At 41.5% G+C, this 26,217-nt stretch overlaps 1 protein-coding gene across 2 annotated transcripts; it reads right to left on the reverse strand.

The window, feature by feature from the left end:
• Positions 1 to 1,506: 1,506 nt before the first annotated feature.
• On the reverse strand, positions 1,507 to 26,217 carry fubp3 (far upstream element (FUSE) binding protein 3). Of its 2 annotated transcripts, none has more exons than XM_053843597.1 (19): positions 26,082 to 26,217; positions 19,652 to 19,763; positions 17,940 to 17,973; positions 17,293 to 17,342; positions 17,134 to 17,205; positions 15,892 to 15,949; positions 15,593 to 15,755; positions 14,886 to 14,984; positions 14,620 to 14,724; positions 14,355 to 14,457; positions 12,637 to 12,737; positions 12,383 to 12,509; positions 6,095 to 6,255; positions 5,746 to 5,819; positions 5,587 to 5,663; positions 4,454 to 4,510; positions 4,208 to 4,258; positions 3,961 to 4,088; positions 1,507 to 2,944 (listed from the first exon to the last, which is right to left on the reverse strand). In XM_053843597.1, exons 1-19 carry the CDS (start codon positions 26,178 to 26,180, stop codon positions 2,936 to 2,938), a joined length of 1,680 nt encoding a protein of 559 aa, XP_053699572.1. In that variant the 5' UTR covers positions 26,181 to 26,217; the 3' UTR covers positions 1,507 to 2,935. The 2 variants fall into 2 exon arrangements, with proteins under 2 accessions (XP_053699572.1, XP_053699578.1); XM_053843603.1 differs by lacking the exon at positions 26,082 to 26,217 and adding an exon at positions 22,798 to 22,959.

Here is a 26,217-nt window from a genome sequence, read left to right on the forward strand (position 1 = left end):
TTCTTGTGTCTCAAACAGGTTGGAGCATTGCAAATGTTATCAGTAGGAACTTGAAGCAGTTCATGTCATTTATTTTAAAACAAATTTCCATATAAGAAAGTTATTTCCTCCTTGGTTACTGCGATTCCAGGAGCAAAACTCGACAAACGCCTGGGACGGAAGAGGTTTAAGATAACTCCTACCTTGCCATGTGTCGTGGCAGCGGCACTCTGAGGACGTGGTGGAGAATATTGGCGTCGGAAACGGTGCATGAACACCATCAGGTCATGATCTTATACTTGACTGGTGCAACAGTATTTAATACATATTCGATCTGATGAGGCCTTTTGATTCGCTCCATGAGGCCAGAGTTAAACCTTTGATTTCTGAAAATTCCTCAAGGGAATTTCACTGCGCCCAAAGCAGCAGACAGCTTCACATGCCGCCGCGCCTGCAGTCGTGTGACCAAGTTAGTAATCATTGCAGCTCTCAGACTCCAATGATCCTGGAACAAGTAAATTATGAGCGCGCAACAATGGACCACCAGGTCAGAGCGGTCCACGGGGAAGGCAGTGCCAAAGAAGGAAGAGGATCAAAATCAAGGACTGGATTTGGAAACAGCTGCCAGGCATCAATGCAGGGGCCACGGAGGAAGGGGACCCCCGTCACATGGGCCCCCCGCCCACCGCCAATCCCCACCCGCTGAGAGCCAAGATGTGCAGTGACAGAGATGGAGGGGACCATCTCACCGGACAGGGGGCCCAGAGAGCTCACACTCCTGCTGGCGTTTGTTTAGAGGAGCAGCGCAATTTCAACGAAGAAGGGATCAATAACGTAGCTCTGAATACAAGAATGTGCTGCTGATTCAATACATTTTGTGAGATTATCAATCACCAAGTGAAATCAGAACTAAAATGTTTATCTACATTGATGAGCATCGCAAAACACATTAGCTATGTAAAATATGTCATAAATGGTAAACCATATACTAACATTTATTTTAATTGTCACCTTTTATAGGGGGAAAATATACTTTTTAACCTTCATAATTTCACAAGTATAAATTCAGATAGAAACATGATTCTAATAAAATGTACAAATATAGTAGGTAAATGATTTTTCAAGGTGAAAAATTAACCCCCCCCCCAAAAAAAATATTTTTTTTGGACCATATTGGGGAAAACTGAAGGAGGTACATGCAACAAACTTGATCATGTCAAGACCAAAACATTTTCTCCCATTCTCTCATCAGCATGAAGAGGAAAATGAAGACCGTCGCTCCACCACAAGAGAGGCTTGCGGAAAATTTATTTTGACTTTGAGAACTGGCAGTCGACTATAGAAAATAGATTTTCAGCTTATAAAACATACAGTTGGCCTCTATATTCTCTAGCATCATTATAGAACACATTATAGACCTCTGAAACATCAGTTTTCATATTTCAACTAAGAATTTCCAACAATAAAAATCAAGAGAACGACAGACATCCATTTTTTTTTTTTTTGCCAAACAAAAACAAAATTAGCTTAAGAGCAGACAGAGGTCGTCTGGATGTTTTTAATACAGGGTTAACTGTACACAAGAAGAAAAAAAAAAAAGCCACCATAATTAGACATTTATCAAATTAAATCCCTTTTCATTAAGAAACGACGTTAATACAAGGATCAGGTTTCCATAATGCTGCATCATTTTATATCAGATCACACAAAGGAATTAAAAAAAAAAATTAAAACGTTATTAGCCTTGGACTGAGACCAACGTCACCCTGGGCGGGGTGTTGGTGAACTGCGAGGTACCAAATAAGACAGTTTTTTGATCATAATACTTAATTAAAACAGAAATACTACAATTATCACACAGGTAGAATCACAGAGGCTTAGCAGTCTTGAATAATTGAGAACATACACAAATAAATTTCTTCATAACAAGATGCAACATCAAATTTCAAAATCACATTCACAATCTTTGAACATTTTCAGTAAGAAACAACAGAACAGAAAAAAGAGGGACAATTTTCCTGGAACAGTGATTGCAGGAAAACAAATAATCTTTATAGAAGTCTATATATATATATATATGAAACATATATATTTTAAATTAACAGTCAAATATGAGCATATTTACAGTTTTACAAGGTAGCAAAGGCAAAAAAGCTATTTGCAACATCCCCCGAAATCATATATCAGATCAATGTAATAAATTATCCATGACATTTCCATTTGAAAACAGAAAAACATTTAAAACTACAAGTTAAAAGTCTTTCAAAATATTAGAGAACCCATCTTTGTTTCAATAGTGAAATAAGATATTGCACCTTTTTAAACCAGAGTACAATAAAATGACAATGAAAAACAGCTTACAATGCACAACAGGAATTAAATCAGAACTACTGCCACTGCTGGACATTAATCCTCTTTTTCTTTCAACCGTGTAACAAAACAAAACACATTTCCTGTAACAAAACATCACAGTTTCATTTCACTGAATTATGTAAAAGGAAAACACACTTGTTTTTTTTTTTAAACATCTCATGACGTGACAAAAAGGAAGCGGTATTCAAGACTGCTAAGCGAAGAATCAGCATCTCAACAAAACTAGAAAAAAATAGATCATATTGCCGTTTGAAATGTTACAACTTGTGGGTTCGTTTTGGCGGAACAATCTGAGTCAAGACAGGAAAATATAGAAAAAAAAAACAAACCAGAAAACAGCTCTCTCAAGTCCAAAAGGAAAACAAAAGGGATCCCAGATACTGTCTATCCAAAATAACAGTGTACATAAGCATTTAGTTACAAATAAATGTTCCTGATTTTAGAAATATTACTTTATGATATAAGTCATTCTACAGCTAGTGTTCTCACTAAGAAAAAAGTCTTCAAGGCGTTGTAAATCTAGAACCCTCCGTTAAAAATTGGGGTCGCTTCCATCCTCAGTGATTCCAGTCGAGCCGCTCGCCTAGTGATCCTGGAGAAGCAACACACACGTTAGACGTGCAGCAGTGCTCGGGACGAGCAACACTTCACTACAGGTGGAAACCAGAGGGACTCAAATGAAACCATCGCTCTGGCACAGTTCTCCATCTACTCAGGTCATAACAAAACCCTTCATACTTCAGCAGCCGTCCCGTTCCCACACATGAGCCACTGTCTTAATCTGCCAACTCACTGTGCAGCCTGACCCAACTCCTGAGTCGGGTCCATCTTACGACGCTGAGCACAGGTACATAAGGAGCCAGGCTGGACTCCAGGAGGTGGTCAAGTTTTATTCCACGTGAGGTCATCCAGTCCAAACAGTGAACCAACAGATGAAAGTGAGCGCTAAGTCACCCTTAAATGTCATTGAAAGTAAAGGCCACCCCAAACCCTTTGACCCTCAATCCAGACGTTGGAGAGTAAACTAGCAGCATTTGGTTCTTTTCCATGGCACCATAGCAAAACATGTCTCTGACAGAATATGCTGCTGGAGGAAGTGTGCACTGGACCCTGACACCGGTCATCACGTCAGGACTGGGTGAATTACAGAGACTTTCTTGCAAAACAAGAGTCATCCAGTAGAGACACTGGGAGACAAAGAGACTTCAGAAGAATCAATGAAGGAGCAGTGAAAAGGTTCTGGACTGAACTGATGGAGAATATTGCTCCCCAATCAAAATAGGGTGTTTCTCTTGTTTTGAAAAAGAGCCCTAATTTAATTTAATTTTTTTTTAACCTCAATTCAAATGCTTCACGTCATTTACCATAACAGTGAAGCGCACTCTCCTCCAACCTTCCGTTCATGTTTGATTTCTTTTTTAATTGAAGCACAGGAATGAAATATATCGTAATTCAAGTCCACGTCAAGCTCAGCTGTCACGAGGAGCAGCAGCTCGATTCAAAACGACGCATGTCTGACATGTTGGCCTTTGAGCAGCTACACCAGAGGAACTAGTTCACTTTGAAAGAATCAAAACCAAAGTGCACAGTTCATGTCAACGTTCCCACCTGGAGGCCCGGGGGCTGGCTCTGCTGTCCGCCCTGGTTGAAGTAGGCCATGGGCTGTCTGTAGAAGTCCACCCAGGCGCTGTAGTCCTGATTGGAGCTCTGCTGAGATGCAGGACCTGAAGTCTGGCCTGCAGAGGAGGAGGAGACAGACACTGAAGAGCACAAATCTTCGCACCACTTTCCAGCTTCACAGCGTGACAGCCATCAGCGCTGAGCTCATGATCTAAGCACTTCCGCGTGTCCTCACCCCAGCCTTTGTTGTATTCCGGGCCAGAACTCTGGGCTTGATTCTGCTGACCTACAGTGAAGCACAAAGGTTTAATTCCAATGGCCCCATCGGCGGCTCAGATGAAAAGAACATGGTGAAGATTTAAAAAGCCAATAAAACAAATGGGAACAAAAGTGTTTTTTAACCCCGAAGGTCAGTCCCGACACTTCCTTCCTTGTGTTTCTCATTTTCTCCCTGCATACATCAACTGTGAGTGGCACTTGCCTAGTTTTTTGTAATACTGATCCCAGTCCATCTGGCCTGTCTGGGATCCATTGTGACCTGAAACCAGACACAGATAAAACCAACAGTTACCGAGAGCCAGTTTTCATTCCTTTCGTCTTTGTCATCTGTGAGCTGGTGCTGATCGTTTCCATCAACAGCAAATTTGAAAGTGTCTGCACAGGAAAGTGGTGGTTTGGCCACAGGGAACATGAATATTTCCATGTTTCCCTGACTGGGCACAGAGGGAATCATTTGTCAGCCTCAATTTAACTTGTCCATCCACGTCTGGCTGGGTCTTCTGGTGTCCCCATCCACTTAAGTTAATTTCTGGATTCAGCAACAAGCTACAATAGTTGCCGTTTGCCTCATCTCCATTTTTATTTCACATCTGCTCTGAGGAAAGTCGATTCTGCTTGTCAACTTTATAAACAACTCACTTTTAAAGAGGCTGCGTTCTGAACTGCTATAGATGAATCATGACGATGGATCTCTACCTAAACTATTAATGTATCATCTTGTAACTGTAAAACTGCTTCTAAATGTAAATTTCAGCAGTTTTATTATCTAACTTCTACAACAACTTCTACAACATCTACAACTGTGGATGTTACTCAACTCTCATAAAAACAATTGCTAAAACGTTTGAGAGTTAGTGACGACAAGATGCGACCAATAAGCATCACACAACACGAGGCGCAAGATAACCCCAGATATTGCAGAAATTGAATATTCACATTGCATCAAAGGTTTTGTCCACACAAGAAAACTAAATAAAACACAACATAATATAAAATACAACACATTTGTCAACACAAAATAAGTGTAGTTAGTAAGAAAAAACTAATTCCAAACCAGCAGAAATGTTTCATTTCATGCTAATAGCAACCCATTAGTCACTAAGTTTCATTTTCACTTCTTTTACAGGTCTGGCTCGATGGGACAAATTATGTTTCTCACACACACATTCCTAACTTAATAGTGAAAAATATGAATGCCGTTTTATAAGTGAAAATCCTTGCAAAACTTCACTGAACGATCTGCTCTTGTAGCTGAAATGCCTGTGCAGTACACTGCTCATGTGGTAGAGCAACCACAAAACACAAAAATATTCAGGTACGAGTTCCATTACTCACTATGGTCCTGCTGGCCTTGAGGCTGCCAAATCTGAAAGGTGGTTCCCCAGCCACCAGTCATGAAGGTCTGAGGGCCACTGGGGGCAGACAGAAGACAGAATTTGACATCTGTACATAAACTGTGTGGAAAGCAGAGCTCAGGACGAATTTGAACTTTACTGTTGAGGAGGAGTCGCGGCTCCCTGGTTGTATGGATTCATGCCAAAATTTCCGTTTCCCCCCATCCCTGGAGCCTGCAACACAGAAAGGGAAGCAGACCAGTCAGAGACCATAGTCGGGTTTTAAGGAAGCCAACAGGCGAGGTCAGAGGGCACGGCCAGGCGCTGATGCACTCCATTAAGTCCATTTGATGGATTCTTCACGTTTAACCTCTAGTGACATCCTTCAGGCCACCAGGAGCACAGCAACCGGGCTCGACCCAGCCGCTCGCTACAGCGACATGTGCGCTCATGAATATCTGGCCAGACAAAAGCGACTGCAGCAAAGGGGGGGGAGCAAGACCACCTACCCCAATTCTCTCATCGATCAGCTGACGGGCCTTTTCCAACTGCTGCGGGGTGCCGCGGATAGAGAAGATGCGGACATTGGGGTCAGTGTTGGGCGGCGGGTTTCTCTGCAGCTCCACGTGGGCGCGAGACTGCTCCTTGATGTTCTTGATGGTCTCACCACCTTCAAGAGAAACAATGCGGTGAACAAACATTTCCCAAAAACAATTGCTGTTGAACACAGCCTTGCCATGGATTCATTTCCATTAAACCAAGGTTTATGGGTCACATTTTTAAATCGTCATTCATTACACATGGGCATAAGGGGAAACAAACCTAATGTGTTCAACAAATACATTAAAAGGCACAGTTCATGTTGTCAAAAAAATTTGTTGTCAAATTAATGTGGACCAGGATCAAGGACTGTGCTCCTTTTGGCGATGTGGTAGGAGGTGTACTGAACACTTCACATCAACTAAAAATATTCCAATAAATATTCTCACTGGGAGCTTGAAACTCAAATCAACAACCGACAACCATCGACTTGGCCTGCTTATTTCTCTGTCACTTCTTAACATTACGAGTTGTCCTCAGCTCAGATATGAAATGATGACGGAGCTATGCCACAGCTGGAACAGAATGTGGCATTTTACACACAAAACTAAACATGAAAGAGTGTTGTCATGCTAATTTCACAAGAAAATAGTGGAAACATGCTGCGTAATACGGAGCGTCTTGATTGATCCACGCTGAACACAGTGAGAGAAAGGATCAAAGAAGGTTTTAATTTAAGCACAGATCCGGACGTCATTATTCATTTAAGCAAATCTGTCTGTCAACAAAATCAGATGTTTATCAGCCTAAAAAAAACATGTGACTTATCAAACATCCGCACACATCGCAAGTCCAGGTTCCCGTTTCCGAGCGCAATTGTCATGCAGCTCCCAGCTGCACACCTCAGTGTTCTGGGACTTGAGAAGTTGGTCATAAACAATGTTGTCCACCCACAGACAGTGATCAGACCCTTTACTGGCCGGCATTTATCATGTTTGTATGGAGTCGCCTGAGACGAGAAGGTCACCACCCTCTGAGAGTTTCCCCGAGACAAGGTGCAGCTCTCCAGCGGGGATCAAGTCTGCGGCCAAAACCTGACTCGCTTGTGTTCACATCCCGGACTTCTGAGCCGAAAGAGCTTTGTCTGGAGACAGAATCCCTAGTGTGAAAGCGCCCTCAAACTAGACTCTGCCTCAGGAGTCATTTGGAGAAACCCCGGGGAGATCAATCTAAATCCTTATCGGAAATGCTGTAACAGACTGTAGTTAAACATGATCGTAATACAGTGTTATGACTCCGTCTCTGCAGCAGATTGGTTTATTAGCCTAAACTTTGAATCAGATGAATCATGACGATGGATCAACCTGCAAATTTTGACATCTCTACCTAAACTATTAGTTTCATTTTGAAACTCTTAAGACTGATTTTAAATGTGCATTTCAGCACTGTACAAAATAATACAGAAATTGAATGTTCACATTGCAACGGTTTTGTCCACAAAAGAAAACAAGATTTTTTTTTCTGCCCTCTGTAATACTGGAGGTAGTCTAGTAATAGAAATGTTGGCAGGCTGTTTCTTACAACTCTGCCATATTTGCCATAATGAAATAAGTGCAGTTAGCAAGAAAAATCAAATTCCAAACCAGCAGAAATGGAAATGAATACACTTTCATTTCATGCTAATAGCAACCCATTTGTCAACATGTTTCATTTTCACTTCTTTTACAGGTCTGGCTCGACGGGACCCATTATGTTTCTCACACACACACACACATTCCTAAATTAGTCCAACAAGACTGACACTAAAAGCATTAAATGATCAAGAGTGGAGACGCCCTCCACCTACCTGCTGCTAAGATTGTGCCGATGTGGGCTTTAACAACCCAGTTGAGTGTGTTCTCTAATCTTGCACAATGTTTCTGTGACACTCAGATCGAACGGTGACTGTCTCACAGCAGTTACAGTTCACAGGCAAGTGTGGAGTCACTTGTCCGAACTAAAGTGGTAATGCTACCTTGTTGGAGACTGACATGTGTCTCACCACTTAGACTATTCTATGGTAACATCCATGCAAATTGGGAAACAAAGGGGACATCTTCAGCCCAGTGGCCCCCTCTTCGGCATCAGATGCCAGCTACCCGACGTGTGGGGAAGGCAATTACACCAGCAGGGAGAAATGAAACATAGCTGGCAGGAGAAAGGGCTCAAAATTGAAGCGTATCCTCCTTCTGGGATACCGTTTGTCTCTTTTACCCTTTTCATTCTTGACTCTGTGTTGTCCTCTGTGATGAGAGGAGGGAGAGAACGGGGGGCAAACAACCACTGACCCCCCTTCACAATGCCTATCTGAAGGAAAACGGCTGAGGGTGCTTCTCGGGGCGGGGGGGGGCACCGGGGCTGTCCCAACATCAATTACACATTTGTTCACTTGTGGCTGACACTCGGATGACCCTGGATGACCCCAGAATGAAAACGCTCATCAAAAACCTCTCCACCTCCAAGGGCCTTTTCCTTGCTGCCAACAGACTGCACATGGGCCATTAACCCATTGTCAACCAAATGAAACTTCTGCCTTAATGAAGCCATTATGAGGTCTTGTAGTCAGACAGCAGAGAGCAATGAAGACCCTGACTATTCATTTCATGGACTGGCCAGTAGTGAGGACAGATAATGCTGGCTTTATTAATGAGACTGGTTTAGTGAGCTGGAGAAAGGCCTTCGACACAAAAGTGCAACTGGTGACTGCATTCAGGGGGACTGGTTAGCGGCTGGTGTGCACGAGAAATAATGGAGCCTGGGGGGTGGGGGAGAAGCCAAGGTGCTGACAGTAAAATATGGATCATAACATGTAGACAAAGCAAGACAAGCCACCAACCACAGAGCAGAAATGATTGGCATGGCCACGACAAGACAAGGAAACTGCAAGTAACAGCAACATTTTCCCCAACTAACAGATTCCTGTCATCAATAGGCAGCATGGAAGTCTTAAGGGTCTCCATTTAACAATTGATTCAAAAGGCTGTTCTTGATGTAGTTCACCAAGAGCTGACGGACCATCATGGTAACAAACAGGATACAGGGTGGAATAATACAGTTTGTCTATAATGTTTAGGAGCATCAAATGTTAAACTGTTTTAATAGTCAGAATACTTTACCACTGAATTGGGTGTGAAAGCCAAAGATACACAAAGCACGGTAGATACTATTATCCATTACATATAAATTATCTACATTTGCAAATGTATTTCATTATATTGGTTCAACATTCACATTATGCAGATGACTGACAGAATATTGACTTAAGTGGCATCAGAGTATCTCCATGTTGATTAATGATAAAGATCCACTTGCTGAAGATACTAATGGCAACAAAGCCAAATTCATGAAATTCAATAGGGTTGCAATGTTTCCCACATGAACCACTTTGATGAAAGCTGATCGCTGAAGATAAGCATAACACCAGAAGTGGTGGCTGAAAGGCACAACATTAGATTCATATCTACAGCCTGCATTATCTACTCACTGTCAACGATTAACCCTCATGAATCTCAGATTTAAAGATGAAATATTCGACGATGAAAATGTCATTTGTTTATTTTCAGTGCCAGCAAGTTGAGTTATTTCATGTGGAAATGGAGTCGAGTAAACGCCGCAGGAACTTTTGTTTGCTCCGAGAGTCAGCTGGCAGACGACTTGCGATGCCAAGTTAGAGCTGCTGACTCCATTGACTTGTAGAGTGGACATCTACTTTGCAGGGGTCGGGTACACATTCTATGGAGCTAGTATTTTGATCTCAACTTGCTGATGTAATTATTAGCAATGTAATGAAATGAGCGTTTGAACTTGTGAGTATCAACTACATAGTGGCAACACTTGCAAATGTTGGGGTCCTCTTTTATTGAGGGTTCAAAAGAAAACATTTCTAATGTATTATTCTGCCGACTCACTGAATAATTACCAAGATAGTTTTCTGACGACGACTGCAATGAATAAAAAATTCCATCCTTGGTGACAAAACACTTTCAATTACTGGTTCATAAACCAGTCCGAAACGTAACCTCATTTACAACCTCAATTTTTGGGGGGTTTGAAAGCAGATTTTGGGTTAGCAACGTCACAATGCTAATGTTGACAAGCTTGTTAGGACTCTCGCGCTGAGCCGGCAATAAAGTGAGCAGGTTGGTGGGTGGTTTGATCCGTCAAGCAGAGTTAACAGACACTATGTGTGAGTGTGAGCAGGGGGTCAAAACGAAGGGGCAATGGGCTGCATATGGCATCGTAAAGATATTAATCACCGCACCCTTTAGGGAGCGGCTGACAGCACCCAGACCCACCGCCATCTCGACCATATTGGCTCACTTCATATGCTAATGCACAGAGAGGGGGACGCAACGCCCAGGTTTATTTGTTTCCCTTGCCCCACTACATTCACAAAAGGCCCTTGACATTTCTATTGCCATGTTTTTATCTTAGGTAAAGAGGCCCCCCGACACCTCCCACCACTGCACGCACACACACAACCCCAAGGACACATGCATGGACACACACACACTCACTCATAGCCCTTCCAATGCAATGGTCAATGACTTTTAAATAGCTGGCAATAGAGTGGGCATGAATAGCCAATAAGCTAATTCCTCCTATTCATTCGCTCGCTGCACTCTATTGGGCTGAAAAGCCCTCATTAGATGCCAGGCAGCCTTCCACATGATTGAGGGCTGTTATTATGCACCTTTAACAATTAATGTCACATTACACGCATTATCCCCGTCATTAAGCCCTTAGTGAAGCCAATGAATGCCACTTGTGCTGTATACATGAGGTCTGGAGGGAGAAAGGGGGGTGGTCACTCGACCCTCATCAGTTTCATGCAGGGACAAACCACCAAACGGCACTCTGGTTATTTAGAAAATGGCTGGAAGAGTAGCATGATATGGTTGGATGGATGGAGGCTTAAAAGATTCATATTCATGAATCCAGCTCAGAGCAAAAAAGGCTTTCACACTTGACTCTTTATATTGACGCAAAGAAAGTCAGACATCTGCCAGAGGTCTACACTTAACTTATGCTAGATAGTATCTAACAATTTTGCATAACAAGATCTCAGTTTCACTACACTACATCCTTCAAGTCAGAAAGCATTACAAAGTTTCAAGTGAGAGCGACAAAGGGACTGAAGAAAAAGTCCTGCACCGAAAAAGGACCAAAAAGCATGTAAATTAGTTATTTTGAAGGGCCTCATCACCTGAAGACAATATCATAAAAAGACAGGCAAGTATTGAATTAAAGTGAATTGATTTAAATAAATATGCATAATACTACCCAAAAGCAGGTGGTTGTTTCCACAATATGTATAAAAAAACTCACTGTAGTCAAATGAGTGGCCCATAAAAAAGAAAGCTTTTTCAAAGAAAAAAAAAAATTATCAATGTACTAGTCGCAGTACAAATATGTTTAAACACAGAGCACTTCCAGGATGAGGGATTAATGACGTGCAGTGTTTTGAATGAACACACAATTTGATACTCACTGTTTTATCGGCGTAAGAACTAGTTTGTGACTTCAGGATTTTTTTCGTTTTAAATCATACTGAAGCAACGGCAGAGGTTCTGCTGCCACCATTAAAATGTATTGCTTTGGGACTTGGGTTTTGGAGCAGTATATTTGAGGCATCATCAGTAATTTTAACAATTAAAATGGAACCTAATCCACTCATCTCCCTTTTGGCCTTAACCCAGTACATCAACAACTTCTAATGGGTGGCCAAAGACTTTTGGTCTTTCCTACTCTTTTGGCTCGCAGGTTGACTTTGACGAGATGGAACGAGGCTGCCTCACCCATATGTTCACATTGGATAAGGGATGTAATGTATAAGGTAAAATAGGAAAAACCATCCGAAAATCAAAGAAAAAGTTTGACTCCTTGAGATAATTTTTAGCACATTTTGATTAACCAACATCAATTGTTGAAATGTGAGTCATGTGTTATTTTAGTCTTTTCACTCTTTTATAGTTTGCAAAAACTTCTCAGGCAGAAACATGTTGGTATTATACCTTTACAAACCAATATATTTTCATCTTTCTTTAGTGATTGTAAGAAATGATCCAGTGTGACCGTTATGGTTGAAAGTTGACAGTTTTGATCCCTCAGGCAACAGTGGCAGGAGAGGGACTGTGGAGTTGGTGTGTCTATTACCATTTTTACTGTTAGTGATGTTAAAATCTATGAAAAGAACTGCAGAAAAAAGTGCTTCTTACCTTTTCCAATTACCAGGCCGCACTTGTCGGCAGGAACGGCATAAGTCACTTCCTGCAGTCCTCCAGGTCCTCCCATGTTGCAATCCCCACGCCCACGACGACCCATCACACCAAACCCATCCCGCTCCTGTGGGAGCCAAAGGAAATAAGGGTCAACTCCTACTGGTTCAATATACAGTGAGCACGAGATATAAGTCATAAAAATGAACTGCACCACAATGAAATTCAGCAGCAGAAAACCAAAGAGAACTGACCTGGGCAGTTTGAACCAGTTCATTGATGAGGTGAACTGCATGGTGGCAGTGATCTGGCTGGCCCATTACCTGGGCAACACGGTCGGGACTGACTCCATCATCTATAGAACAAACAAACCTCTTGCAGTCAGCACCAGTAACAGAATGAAAAGTGCAAAGCCCGATGGTTTGGTATTAAATAGTACTTGAGCACAACCAGCAACTTATGAGAGACACAAGTCACAAAAAAAGAGTAGGAGAGTTTCCTTTTGATAAGAATCTGACATGTTCAAATTTATTTTTAAACTGCCACATGAGTGACCACGACTCGGATACACCCAAAATTCTCCAATCCAAGATACAAGCTACCTGCATTGTGGTTTCAATACTGGAACGCAAGAAGTTGGGCAAATGGCCACTAAATTATACAGACAAATCACCACCCAATCATTGGGATGGTCAGTAAAAACGGTAAAGCTGTGTTTTTATGCAGTAAGGAAAAAAAACTCACAAGGCACAGACTACCACAGCTTTGGAAACAGGAATTGAGGCTAATCCATATTACTTTACTACACTCGGAAACTTTCCAGAGGAAAATTACAGAATGAAGCCCACAAAAACACTAATGTACAGTAGGGGTGGGCGATACGGACGAAAAAAAGTTCCCAATAAATGTAATTTCGGCGATGATGATAATTCTCACGATAAATCCATTTTCATTCTATTCCATGTGTTGGACACTACAGTCTCTCAAACTGTTTCATGATGAAAATTATTACTGGAGTTTGTCTCCAGCATCATTATTTGTTTATGTCTAAATATAATAGTTAACCAAGTGTAGAGATGAGAAATTCAATGTTTCATGTCTCTCGTAGAACCCAGTCATTTAATTTAGGGGTTCAATTGAGCCGTCTGTCTGCTGTATCTAAATAATTGATCATTTAGTCTTATTCTATTCTCAAAATCATGATACATGTCAGTCCTTTCTCTTGTGTGATGAAAAACATTTTCACAATTCTGTCCTAAAATGTTTTTTTTTGTTTTGCCTTAATAATTCACTAATACTTTGACTCCATCTAATGAAATAAGCACAGATCCAGAGTTGACAGGTGTCATTATCAACGGTTCCCTGTATTAAAAATAAGCTAAAAACTACAATCGTGAACGTACACTGTCCACAGCTGTCACACGCCGGTGTTGGCTGTCAAACGCAGCAGAGCTGGAGAGCGCAGCGCACCGTCGCGGTCTCATGTTCATGTGTGCAAGTCCAATGCAGCAAGAATGTCACGTGTTTATCGAATTTGTGACATGCAGAATTGTCATCGTGGAGATTGTGTTTGGCGGTATATCGTGTACGATAAATTATCGTCCAGCCCTAATGTACACTCAGGATTATTATTTTCTACATTTTAAGATATATTTATAAAATTTTAGCACTACTGCAGAAATGAAAGTCTAAAAAAACTTGTTTTTAAAAAGAATATAAATGTCGATGTAAGAGATGTAGAGTGACGGAGGCTTATAAAACTTTAGAATAGCTCCTGACAGTGGAGCTACTGAGGATGGGACCAAAGTGGCAGTTTGAAGCAGCTTACGGGCCTGCAGAGGGACTTAAAAGATAAGAGCGCTGAAATCAACCCACAGCATCCACAGGGCAGGTCACTGCACCCCAGGAACTCTCAGAACAGTGCATGATTGACAGTTTGGTCAGTTAGAGTGCACCGGCATGATTTCTCTACCTTGTTTGAACTGGATTCTGACTCCGGCATCGTTTTGAATTTTCTTGATCATCTCTCCATTTCTACCAATGATGATGCCCACAGCAAATCTGGGAACAACAACCTGAAAGCACACCAGCAGAAATCACAAAAAAGCCTTCAAGTTTTTCCTTCCACAAATATATATAAATTATATATTTTCTTTACAATGTGCCCAAGTGTGTTCCTTTTGCATGCATACAAAACGTCACTTCTGTTGTGTCAAAACAGATATAAAACCACTTACATCCAGAGAGCTTCCACCCATTTTGGACCCAAAGTCAGCTCTGCCAGACCTGAAATCTCCCTGATCTTTATCTCTGATCAGCTTCACCACCAGCTCTCGTGCTTGCTGCAAAGAAAACAAGAGACACGGATTCAGGGAAAAAAAAATACAGTACAACACACAACACAGTAACACAGTTTGTTGCTTAGCTATAGAAAGTGTATAAAATGTGTAAAGGCCAGAGTAAATGGAAGAGAAAAACAGAAATGAGATTTTGTTGAACAGACTTGAACTTTGTGGGGATCTCCTGTGATTCTCAGTGGCTTGTCAGCTCCAGTGGGCATGGGGTCATCCTGGATCATGATCATCTGGACTCCAGTTCGCTCCTGCAGGGAAGAAATAAGACACATGAGAAAACAAACTACAGACAGGTACCGACTATAAAACTCAAGACAGGTTTACCGTGTCACACAGTGGTGATCAAACCAAATGGAAACCAGTGAAGGTGACAGAGTACACAACATTGTCATCCAATTTAATTATTCCAAAGTTTAAGTAATGTTTTTTTTTCTTCCAATTTTAGGTATTTATTTGGGGATCAAGACAAACGGCTAGATTCAGTAAGTATATATAAAAAAAAAGCACCCAAATGATCTATTCATAACTTGTTATAACACAGGTTCTGCTCAATAAAAACACTGAGCTTTTCACACCAACCTGAAACCATCCAAACCAAATTGGGGGAAAAAAAAACAAAACAAAAACAATGATTCAAGAGCAGACAAACTGTTCCAATCTAACAATTACACACTGGTTAACCACTCACCTGACACAAGCACCACCTGACTGACAATCAACTGATTCACATTGACAGTCTCCAGACATCACATTGGTGAAAAGGTGTTCTTTTGATTGGTTGGAACAAAACCTGCACCCACTGTGGCCCTTTTGTGGATCAGTTTGAGACCCCTGCCCAAGAGCCAAACCAGCATACCTGCAGCTGTTTGATAGTTTCTCCTCCTTTCCCAATAACCAGGCCAACTTTGTTAGCGGGAATAAGAATCTGCTGGATGGAACCGTTGCCGTCCATCTCGTAGTGGAATCCTGGACCGTACCGACACTGCTCCACAATTTCACTCAGCAGCCTCTTGGCCTGCCTGCAGAGCACACGACAGCACGACATTTGTCACCAGTCAGCAATGGGAGTTGAAGATGCTACATTAGATTTGAATCCTTTGTGGAGGAAAAAAAAAATCCCTTCAGGTTTTCAACGGTCTGAAAAGGAAAACTTACTCTATGTTCTCTGGGCTGCCAGTCAGCGTGCAGGGCCGGTCTAACATTCCACCACTGTCTAGATAACCAAAAGAAAACGGTCATACATTAAGTTAGTATAATGTAAAGACCACACACATCACTAAAGCATTTTCAGTTGTTTAAATTAAAAATCTTCATTTCCCGTTCTACGCACGTTTGCATATATGCTCCATCTTGAAATACATTGTCCGGTGAGGGACATGAAACTGCTCTGCCTTTCACATGATAAACACCGGCTGTAGTAGCAGTCCGAGTGCCGCTACTATGTGAAACTTGCGAAGCAGTGCAACACATGGTTTGAGTCATTATTTGGTTACAGCATATTGTGAACGCAAAATGTCAAAAAACCTTCAACAAACTCAAAATCAATGCTCGACAAGTGATAAGATAAGGACTACTTTGACGCTAGCTTTACTAACGGGAGAGGAGTACGAAACAGCAACACGCATGCTTTGATTCAGAGCTTGTCTTCAAACTTGCTAGTCAAAACTTTCATGAACCAACGTGTTGAGTGATTGCATCTTGCCGATGTTGGCAAGTCTCGCAACTGCTATCCAGGCTATGCGTCACCTCACTGTTACTTCTGGGATCAGGGTCCATGTCCTCTTCTGTCATAAATGAAATGGGAATAACCGCAAACCAATGTTTTTCTAAAGTGGTGGACAAATGAAGCCCTAGTGTGGCGGTGAATCATAAAGCATGTATCCAACATGATCAAAGTTTAACACAGACTTCAACTAACAACCTGCGCAGAGAGCTGGCGACGCAAGTCCTATTGCTATCTGGGTAAAATTACGCAGCTTGCATCTTTGCTTCTGGAGTGTGGAGGCTAGACTAGATGAGAGAACCATTGCTACTGACTTTAGTCAAGTTATTAATGTTCATGCACTTTGTCCAGCTGTACATTGCTTGTATTTACAAGCCTGGAGGCAGTGAGGCTCAATGCAAATGCACATTTCTGCTCCGTTTTCTTTGTACATTCAATAAATGCATTATCACAGGACATATCCCTTTTAAAGGGTATTTTATCTGTTCCAGTCACATATATTGCGATGCATCATTGATGTATGTATTGAAATTTCTTGCAATATATCAGACAGTGTATCATTGTCACGGACCAAATATTGTCACAGTATTGAATTGTGAGCAATCCATATCAAATCACTCCTACAGCAGATGTTCATCCCCTGGTGTAAATGGGAACCAGATTTTAAAACCTACCTGATGCAATCTGGATCTTACAACCAGACTCCAGTTGAATTCTGGAAATCTGCTCGCCTCCTTTTCCAATAACTGTTAGGGAAACAGATTAAAATTCACACTTCAAAAAAAAGAATCCAGCAAAACGTGAGCAGGGCCTGAAAGTACAAAGTCACTTACTGAATCCCACCATCTTATCAGGCACTTTGTAGTCTTCTGTAGTGAGAGCCCTGAGAGATGACAGATCAGTCCATAAGATGTCGATACAGTCAAACTCTTGTTTTGCATCTCTGCAGTACTTTCAGTATTGGGTTAGCAAACTTAGTAATCTTCCAAAAAAAACAGTTGAGACTCATTTGGACAGTTTTTAGAGCAGTCCAAGTTGCCTAAAAATAAGTTTTGCAGTCTTCTTGCCACCAGACAGGAAAAAGTAATTATGCAAGTGAAGAATCACAGCTTGATCATGTGCAAGTTAGTTGACAATTTGCAGCGTTACTCAGATTGGCATTGCTTTGCTCTGAAATGTATTCTGCACTGTTACTGGTTCAGGGCACTTCAATGCTGAGGGTTATTTGTTGTTACCATCCTATACTGTAAGCAGTGGACATCAAAATAAACGAGACTGATGAGAAGTTTGGAAATAATTCTAAGACCAGAAATCAGGGAAGGATATGGACAATTAATGACCATAGATGTAAAAAGTGAAGGCACGAAGAGAATGGATTAAATATGCAAGATAAGATTAAGTGGAAGTGCCTTAAAATGGTAACCCTGGCTGCCAAAAAAATAAAGATCTGAACTTGACAAAACATCATGAGTGCACTCACCTTTGATGTACCATTGCACCGAGGTGGTTCCCCACTGCAAGGACAGAAAACAATTAAGAACTCGTGCTCATAAAGATGTGTGAAAATGTACATTTGGGTTGCCTGTATGTTTTGGTTAGCAGCACGTCAACTTTAAAACCCGGTTCCTATGTGGCAACTATGTTTGCTGGAGCGTGCAGTGAATAACAGTCGTAGATCAGATCAGAAGATAGGATCGCTCTTCCACTAAAAAATATATTGCAGAATCGTCAAGATGAGGGATATTGACGCAGATCAGTGGACCCTTAAGTATATTTTATGTACACTTAGTATTTGACCTGTAATAAAATTTGTTAACATTAAGTGAATCGAAAATTTGTAGACATTGCAAAGTTACAAACCGAGTTATTAACAACTACAACAAAAGGCAGCATTGGAAAGTTATATACAAGCAGATTAATATTGTTGTCACTTCTTCATCTTTGTGTTTGACCCCCAGCAGGGAGGAAGTGAGAACCATAAGCTTTTGAGTGTTTCAATCAGAACTGTCAAAGAGGAAAACAGCAGCAGGGTCAGCGACGGCAGGTCTAGAATTGAATTTTGACAGGTAGCACAGAGCGAGGGTCATGCAGGGTCACTGGAAGATGAGTCGCTGCAAATGCCTGAGAAGATATGTCTCACCCTCAATCAATTTTATGGTTTCTTGCCCCGATTTCGCTTACTTTGAAAATGCTCCGAGGTCAACACTTGAGAATCTAACAGCTATGAATATAAAAAGACCTGAGAAAAAACAGGAATGAAGAAATGACAGTACAGCAAAATGTTTTGGGTGCAACAAAGACACCAGCGTTAAATGTTCAGTATTTGCAGCAGCTATTCTTCAGTTGGTGCTCAATTCGTGAATGAAAATTGTGGTTGAGCATCATTTCGATTCATATAAGAACTTCAATTCACGTGTATACTGACAAGTATACAGTATACTGTCAAGGACACTGACAATGGATTAATGTCACAGATGCAGCCCAGATTGCCTCCTTATTTAAAACAATTTAATAGACCAGTTAATCACAAGAAATCTGAAAAAGAAACCTACGTACAAGAGGTAACTCTTGAGAACTCTCATATATATCATATCATATCACTATAGTATAATCTGAGTGAAGACCCGACTGTGTTCTTTGAGCCATTCAAACAGGATTAAGTGCAATAAAACACTAACTTTTTTTATTTAAACGTTCCAATTAAATGCAACAAAAACATTTGGTTATTTAACTTTAGACGCAGCAGCTTTAGAAGACATTAGTATTTAATCTATTTTCATCCTCCAAAAAGCAGACATCCTGAAAGACAACAATTCTCTTTACTGGCTTCCCCTGTGTTTAGGTTGGCACGTAGTTCCTAATTTACCTTCCATGCATCTTATTAAACACTCAATCACCCAGATTGCCTCATAACAATGTTTTCATGTTGGATGCATTTGAGAAATTCATTCAGTTCTATGTAACCATCGATGCTCTAGGAGTGTCAAATGTTTGAAGCAGGACGTAGCCCGCAAGCTGTCTTTGGCATCGTGGGTCAGACAGACCTATGACCACACTTATTATGCTTTGAAAGTGTGCGTGGTCAAGTAAGAAGTGCATCAGATTTTAGAACAACTTGAAGACGCGTTTTTGATCAGCAGGCTCCTCCGATTGTGTGTGCGTGGTAGGACGTGTGCTTGACAAACTACTTACCACCATTGTCCAGGGAACGCTTTTGGCCTCCAAAGCCATAGAGGGAGGGGTCCAGGACTGGAGAGGAATTGTTCATGTTGGGCATTTGCTCTCCTCCCATCTTTGCTGCCATCTGGAGACACAGTGGCAGAAAAGTTAATATACGAGTTTGATATTCCACTAGGGCTTCATTTGTCCCATCTAATCCCTTCAGATTCAACCATCACAGTAGTTAGCTCCAACCTGGGCTACAACACTTGTGAGATCCTGTTCTGTCAGGTGTTAAAGGGTCAAACTCAAAACTAGGTATGCACCAATACCAGTATTCTTCCAAAATGTGTAGAGTATGAGTACTTGCATTTGAGTACTCACCAATACTTGATTACGCCATTAAATAGTCATTGAGTTTTCTTTCCCCACAGATATTGGTATTTGATCAACAGTACGTTTTTCTTGTACAAGTGTGACGGTCACAAGTGTAGTGCAAATTTAACAAAATTCTAATAACTGCCAAAAATTGCGTGCTGCCTACAAGTGGTATCTGCAAGTACGAGTGCTGAAGCCCGATATGGGCACAATACCCCATGTTCTGGCATCCCTTCTAAAAAAATATAAATATTTAATAAACATCAAAATAACATTACTATGGCAGAATTGTGATTCTCTCAAGTGTTTCCTTCCTGGCACCCCTATGTTCGACAAGTCTTAAATGCAGGCAAGTCATTTTATGAACAGACACATTTAAAACACTTTATATCATCCACAAGATGAACATTTCAACGTTAAAAAGTGAGTGTTTCATCTTTCAGCTCAAACATGCCAAAAGACAGCCACTCTCTTGTCAAAAGCTTTCACATATGGTTCAGCACAGAAGAAAATCACAGAACGGGAACTTCTGCTTCCGTGGACTTTTTAATGTGGAAAAATATGTCACCGGCATTTACAGAATTCCATCAGCATGTGGAGTGTTTATCACTTTCGGTGCTCACCGGAGAAAAAGAAGGTAGCAGGTATACCACAGCAGGGATTAACATTTGCTCAGCGACAATGCTGAGTAATAAGGAAATCTAAAAGGGAGCAACAACAACAACTGTAGCCGCTTCACGAAAGAAATGTTTTGCCTGTGCAACAATAACACTGCTAAAACATTGCATAATCCCCGTCAAACCACAAATGTGACCTCAACAATCAGTCAACAGAAACTAGGGCTGGACATTTTGAAGAATAGTTTCACAGTATCACATGATGTGTATCATACATAAATTCCTGTGTTCCCTTGTTTATTGCAGGGGTTATGCTGCGATAGTTGAAAATCTGTAGCAGAAACATAAGATCATGTTAGCATGTGGTAGTGCAGAGGCTGGCCTAGCAAAAGCTAACTGGAGCCAACCACAGGCAAAACCAATGCTAATGGAGTTCACCGTTTTGGATGAGCAGCCGTGTTCTGCCCAAAGACCAGAACTTTCCACTGCCAACAGCGCACTTGGAACCCAGATACTCATTCTGTGGACGCGTAGTCCATGAAAAGGGGAGCGATCTGTCAGGTTATAAGACATTCAGGTATTTAACAAGTGATGAGTGAGGTTTATGTAGTGGGTTTGATCTGTTTCATACTTATTGAAAAGGCAATGACAGTTATTTTTTTATGTTAAATAGGGATGCACCAATCCAGAAGTCGGGGGATTGACCCGATCCAGGCTATTGAAGTGTGATCGAGAACCTTTGAAGTGCTGATCCGGGAAGCCCATCTTGGCATTTTAACTCCAAGTATAGTGCTCACGTTGATGTCACATGGGGCTAATAGCAGATACTCAGCTGTGTGGAAATATTTCATCCTCCTTACACAAACAACTGTAGTAGCAACATGCAACATGTGCAGAATGCTGACATTTGGTAAAAACTTTACCAAATTTATTTTTGCCTTTTACTTATAGCATGACCAGTGTAATCCCACAGCATGGCAAGAACGTTAGTACTTCAACAACGGTTTTGGATCGGCATCGCTAGATACCCAAAGCCTAGGTATTTGTACCATGATAGTCAGATCAGTGCATCGATAATATCAAATGCTTTGTTTATTTATTTTGCTAGTAGCAATTGTTATATACAGTGCTGTTCAGTATGAGTTATCTAATAGGTTTGTGTAATTAAATTAAAAAAATAATTTAGTTGTGGGGGGGAAAAAACTGACATCAGCCAATTGGGACTTAAAAAAAAAAATCTGCAGTCTGTATCTGCCAAAAAACAATTGGTACACCACTATCAACAACTAAAGATCCCAGCAGATCCAACATTCATCATCAGGATTGAACTAGAAAGTTTGTGAATAAACCTTTCAGAGGAGAATTTGTTGTCTTTGTTTTGCAAGGATGATGGAAGTCCAGTATGTAAACGTTACCTCGCCACAGAGCTGTCTGTTGGGTTGAGAAGTGGCGTCAGATGCAAATTAAGGGAAGGTGGTTGAGGTGATTAATGAAATTGGTTGAAGACAAGTCTACACACCTGCAGATCAGCGTTGTCGCGATCAGCATGGCTGAGATCAGGTTTGCCACATATTCACCGCAGACAACACAACGACAGAGGACCAATTCAGCACCAAGTTAGACGTACAGCTTTCCGATTGTATGTTATTACACCACCGTCACATCTTCCTGAGGAGTTGACAGTTCCGTGTGTAGCTCTGTTGCGAAGCAGAAGCTCACGCAGCCGCACATCAACCAGTCCGATCAGAGTCAAGCTGCACAGTAACACGCATGCTAATTCAAGCTAACAACCGCAAATTAGCTTGGAATTCAAATTTCTCTCACAGAGTTGGACTAAGATGTTAAAATGCAGACTAACAATAATTCAGTTTTAAGGCCATAACTGGGGTGAATGTCTGCTAATTTATCATTTCTTTTATAGCTGGCTTCATTACATGCACCTGTTGTGGGTCATGAGTTGTTGCAATGACCAAAGCATCGACACCATTCCAACTCTAGGTACATCATGTTCAGTTTTGGACCGAACCTTCAAGACAAACTGTTAATTCACTAAATGTTTACCAAGGTCTCTCGGTTGGAACAACCTCCCACCAAAGACATGATAAAACTATCATAAGCGGTACCAGCATGTAGTAAGAGTCATAATTGAGAATTAGGAATCAACAACAAAAATAAAAATCATACCCTTCTAAAGTACATTGGCGAGGCAAAGTTCTGTCGTAGCTGGATGATTTTAACGCTTGCTGTACTTTAACTGTTTAGCTGTTAGACACAAATCTCTTGTGGCCATGCTAGATAAGAAACGGTCAACTGGCAAGATCCTCTGTCAGACATGAATGGTAAGCATCACCTTCTATCAGTGGCATAAAAGCTCATCTTTACTAAATAACTTTATTCGCTATTAAAGGTGAATAATGGGTCGTAATATATGCTCCATATACACCATTAGGGCAACAAAGTATCTTTAGTCACGACCTATAAAGTGGAAAAACCTGAAGATGTCAAAGATCAAAATAAAGTCACACACAACCTGTCATTTTCGCTGCGCGGACAATAGCCAAAATTCACCAGTGGACAAAAAAAGTCCTGGCAGAAACCCTGCCTTATGTATCATGGTGCTTAAAAAGTGTCATGGTGAAGTTATTTTTTTTGGATGGTTATGGGTGAGAAGCTGGGGAAAGCAAGTCAATGAGTGGTCCTCCCAAAGACAGAGATACAAACATGAGCATGTAACTCTTCCTCAGTAGGATGAAAAAGAGATGGGCAAGGAAGCCTTTGATAGATTCCATTCTTCCATGTTTTGCCAGGACTACAACCAAATGCTCGCATTCTGTGACCAATGCCACTGATGCCATATGTAAACTCAACACACACTCATCACACACACAACACACAACTCACACACGTCCGATCAGGACAGCTGCAAATTAGAGAGAGACTACAGGATAGGACATTTTTGATACCAGAACTCCAGAGAAATGAAGATGTGTTACTAGGGATGCCCCCATAAATCGGTCACCCATTGTGATAGGCTGATTTCTGACCGGTGAATACTGATTATTACCTGTCATTGCCAATCACAATGACCAATCACGTGTGACAGCTGGCGCACTGATGAAGCTCCGCTGGTTGTGCCGTGTCCTCTCCTCCCTATTTGCTGCTCACTTGGCAGCCGTGAAGCAGCAGTCTGCCGTGAAGATTCTTTCGATCTGTCATGTAAAGTTTGCATCCTGCAGCACATGCACGGGAAAATGCTGTGCAGGGAAGCGCCTTCAAATGAAGGCGCCAATTAAAGCTCCAGCACTCGACGGAGCACGGAGAGTTTTCCGGGCTCATGAAAGTGAGACAGCTGGTGGCAGGCTGTTAGCGCAGCTGACGCTTAGCAACACCCACAGGTCCGAGTGTGGCATTCGGAATGCAAAGCTAATTGCCCAACAAATAATCATTAATTTCACCAAGCTACAAGAGCAGCTTCTCTCAGGTGTCGTTAATGCGTTTGAGTTGGGTGCAATGCAATGCAAACATTTTGAAAACATCCAGAGTGGAATCTTTCATAAATGCAGTGCTCTCTGTCTCGGAGTCCTGCTACAAGCAGCTAGTATGTAAATATTTCACAGAAATAGCAAAGTCTCAAGAGACTCACCAAACTGTGACGTCTGACATCAAATGTTTTTCAGTTGTCATTTTGACAGAATAGCAGCAGCATTCTGCAAGATTTTTTTTTCTCCTAATTTTTGCCTTCTTGAAGAGGTATATTAAAATGTGTCTGCATTGAAATGATTTAATTGTTCATGTTTTCATGTCACAGAAGGTCTCATTTTGATAACAAATTGTCAATCCATGTGATCAGTATCGGTGATCAGCAGCAAATATGTGTTACCTATTCTAGTAAGGGGTGAGAAGAATGTTCAACAAAACAAAACACGATAACGAGGATATAATACTACTACTTGATATGATGTGCCATTTGTGTCAGGTTGTTTCTTTTTTTAACTTGAATACCACAAATCTTCCCTGGACAATTGTCAAAAACATCCTTCTGCTACCTTTGAGACAGTAACTGAATCCAATATGTAGCTCAAGGTTTTCTTATCAAACCTACTTATTATATTATGGCGTTGGGATGTCCTGATCCCAGCATCAGTACTCACACTGATACTGGCCTATTTTGCCAAATATTAATACTATATCATATAAATACTCATACTAATTGTCAAATACTCATGACAGCACCAAATAACTACTATATGCAAAATCAGGACCCTATGATTTCCTACGAGAGCCAAATGGTGTGTGGACATAGACATTGTGCCGTTAGGCCTAAGCTGCCATAACTCTAGGGGGGAAAAAAACCTGTTGACCACCTGTGATTTTGTTCAGTCCAAACCCCTTAGCTGAAGGCCATAGACTTGTAGCACTTTGCCTCTTGGTTCAACTTTTTTCACCTGTCACACCACCATATGTGCACAACACAGGGTAACCAAAATTAGTTCAGTAAACATCCACAGTCTCCACTCATGACTGCTGCTCGACACAGACTTGAAACATATGCTTTTGCAAATGTTGAAGCAGCAGATCATCAGAGGGGATATGTGAACAAGCAAGATAAATAGGGAAGATAAGCAAAATAAATAGTATCTGGATACATACATTTAGCATTCCTTCACAGACAAGTGGATGTAATCAACATAGCTGCCAGTCCATTTTGGTTGATATTCAAAGTTATTGTGCAGGCCACAAGTGGAAAAAAACCAAGTGCAGTAAACAGCAGGGGTGGAGGGGGCTTATTTGTACGGATGACGTTACATTACATGGCCTAACTCCAAGCTCAGAAGACGACACACACATGCTAGTTAGCTCGAAGCTACATTGCTTGTTTATAACGCAACCCTGAAGACTTGCGTTGCGTTTAAAGTGAAAGAAGTGATTATTACACGTCAGTGTCGGCAGCAGTTACACATCAACCACTGGATTTGTCCTAAACTCTTATACGTGGAGTTTGTGGAGCGCTAACTAAACAGTGACAGGCTAAGTTTCGGGCAGCGTGTCGAAGTACTGACTTGCTTTTTGGGAGCTTTAGCTTCGGCGTGGCTCAAGCAGCTAGCCGTCAAAGTTGGAACAGCAAGCTAAGCTAACTACAACTTCTGTGACTTGACAACAGGTTGCTGCATGTCCAAATAAAGTTGCACAAACTTGTGACATTATATAAGGCCTCGTGGAGCCGTCTAGGTTGCACCTAGAACATTCGAGTCGAGTGCTTGACACGGAGAGAAAACACGTCCTGACTGCGCCGTAGACTCTAATCTGTCCGCTCGGCTATTTAACATTAGCCTGCTAGCATGGGTGCATGAGGACTGTTTAGTAGTAGACTCTGGGGCGCCCTGGTCCAAACTACTGCCCCGAGCCACTCGTTATTTGGTCACCATGGTAGAAAGGATCGACGCTTATCCACGCAGTAGTGCATTTACCTGTCGGACTCGGCGTATTGTGTCTGCGAAGTCATCTTTCGTTCCTGGCTGAGCCACCGAGGCCTGTCCCTGAACCAGCTCCGCCATCATCATCATCATCCGCCTCGGCAGCTGAGAGACACACGCTTAAAAAAAC

Source organism: Synchiropus splendidus, chromosome 1 (genome assembly GCF_027744825.2).
Source record: "Synchiropus splendidus isolate RoL2022-P1 chromosome 1, RoL_Sspl_1.0, whole genome shotgun sequence".
Taxonomy (NCBI): domain Eukaryota; kingdom Metazoa; phylum Chordata; class Actinopteri; order Syngnathiformes; family Callionymidae; genus Synchiropus; species Synchiropus splendidus.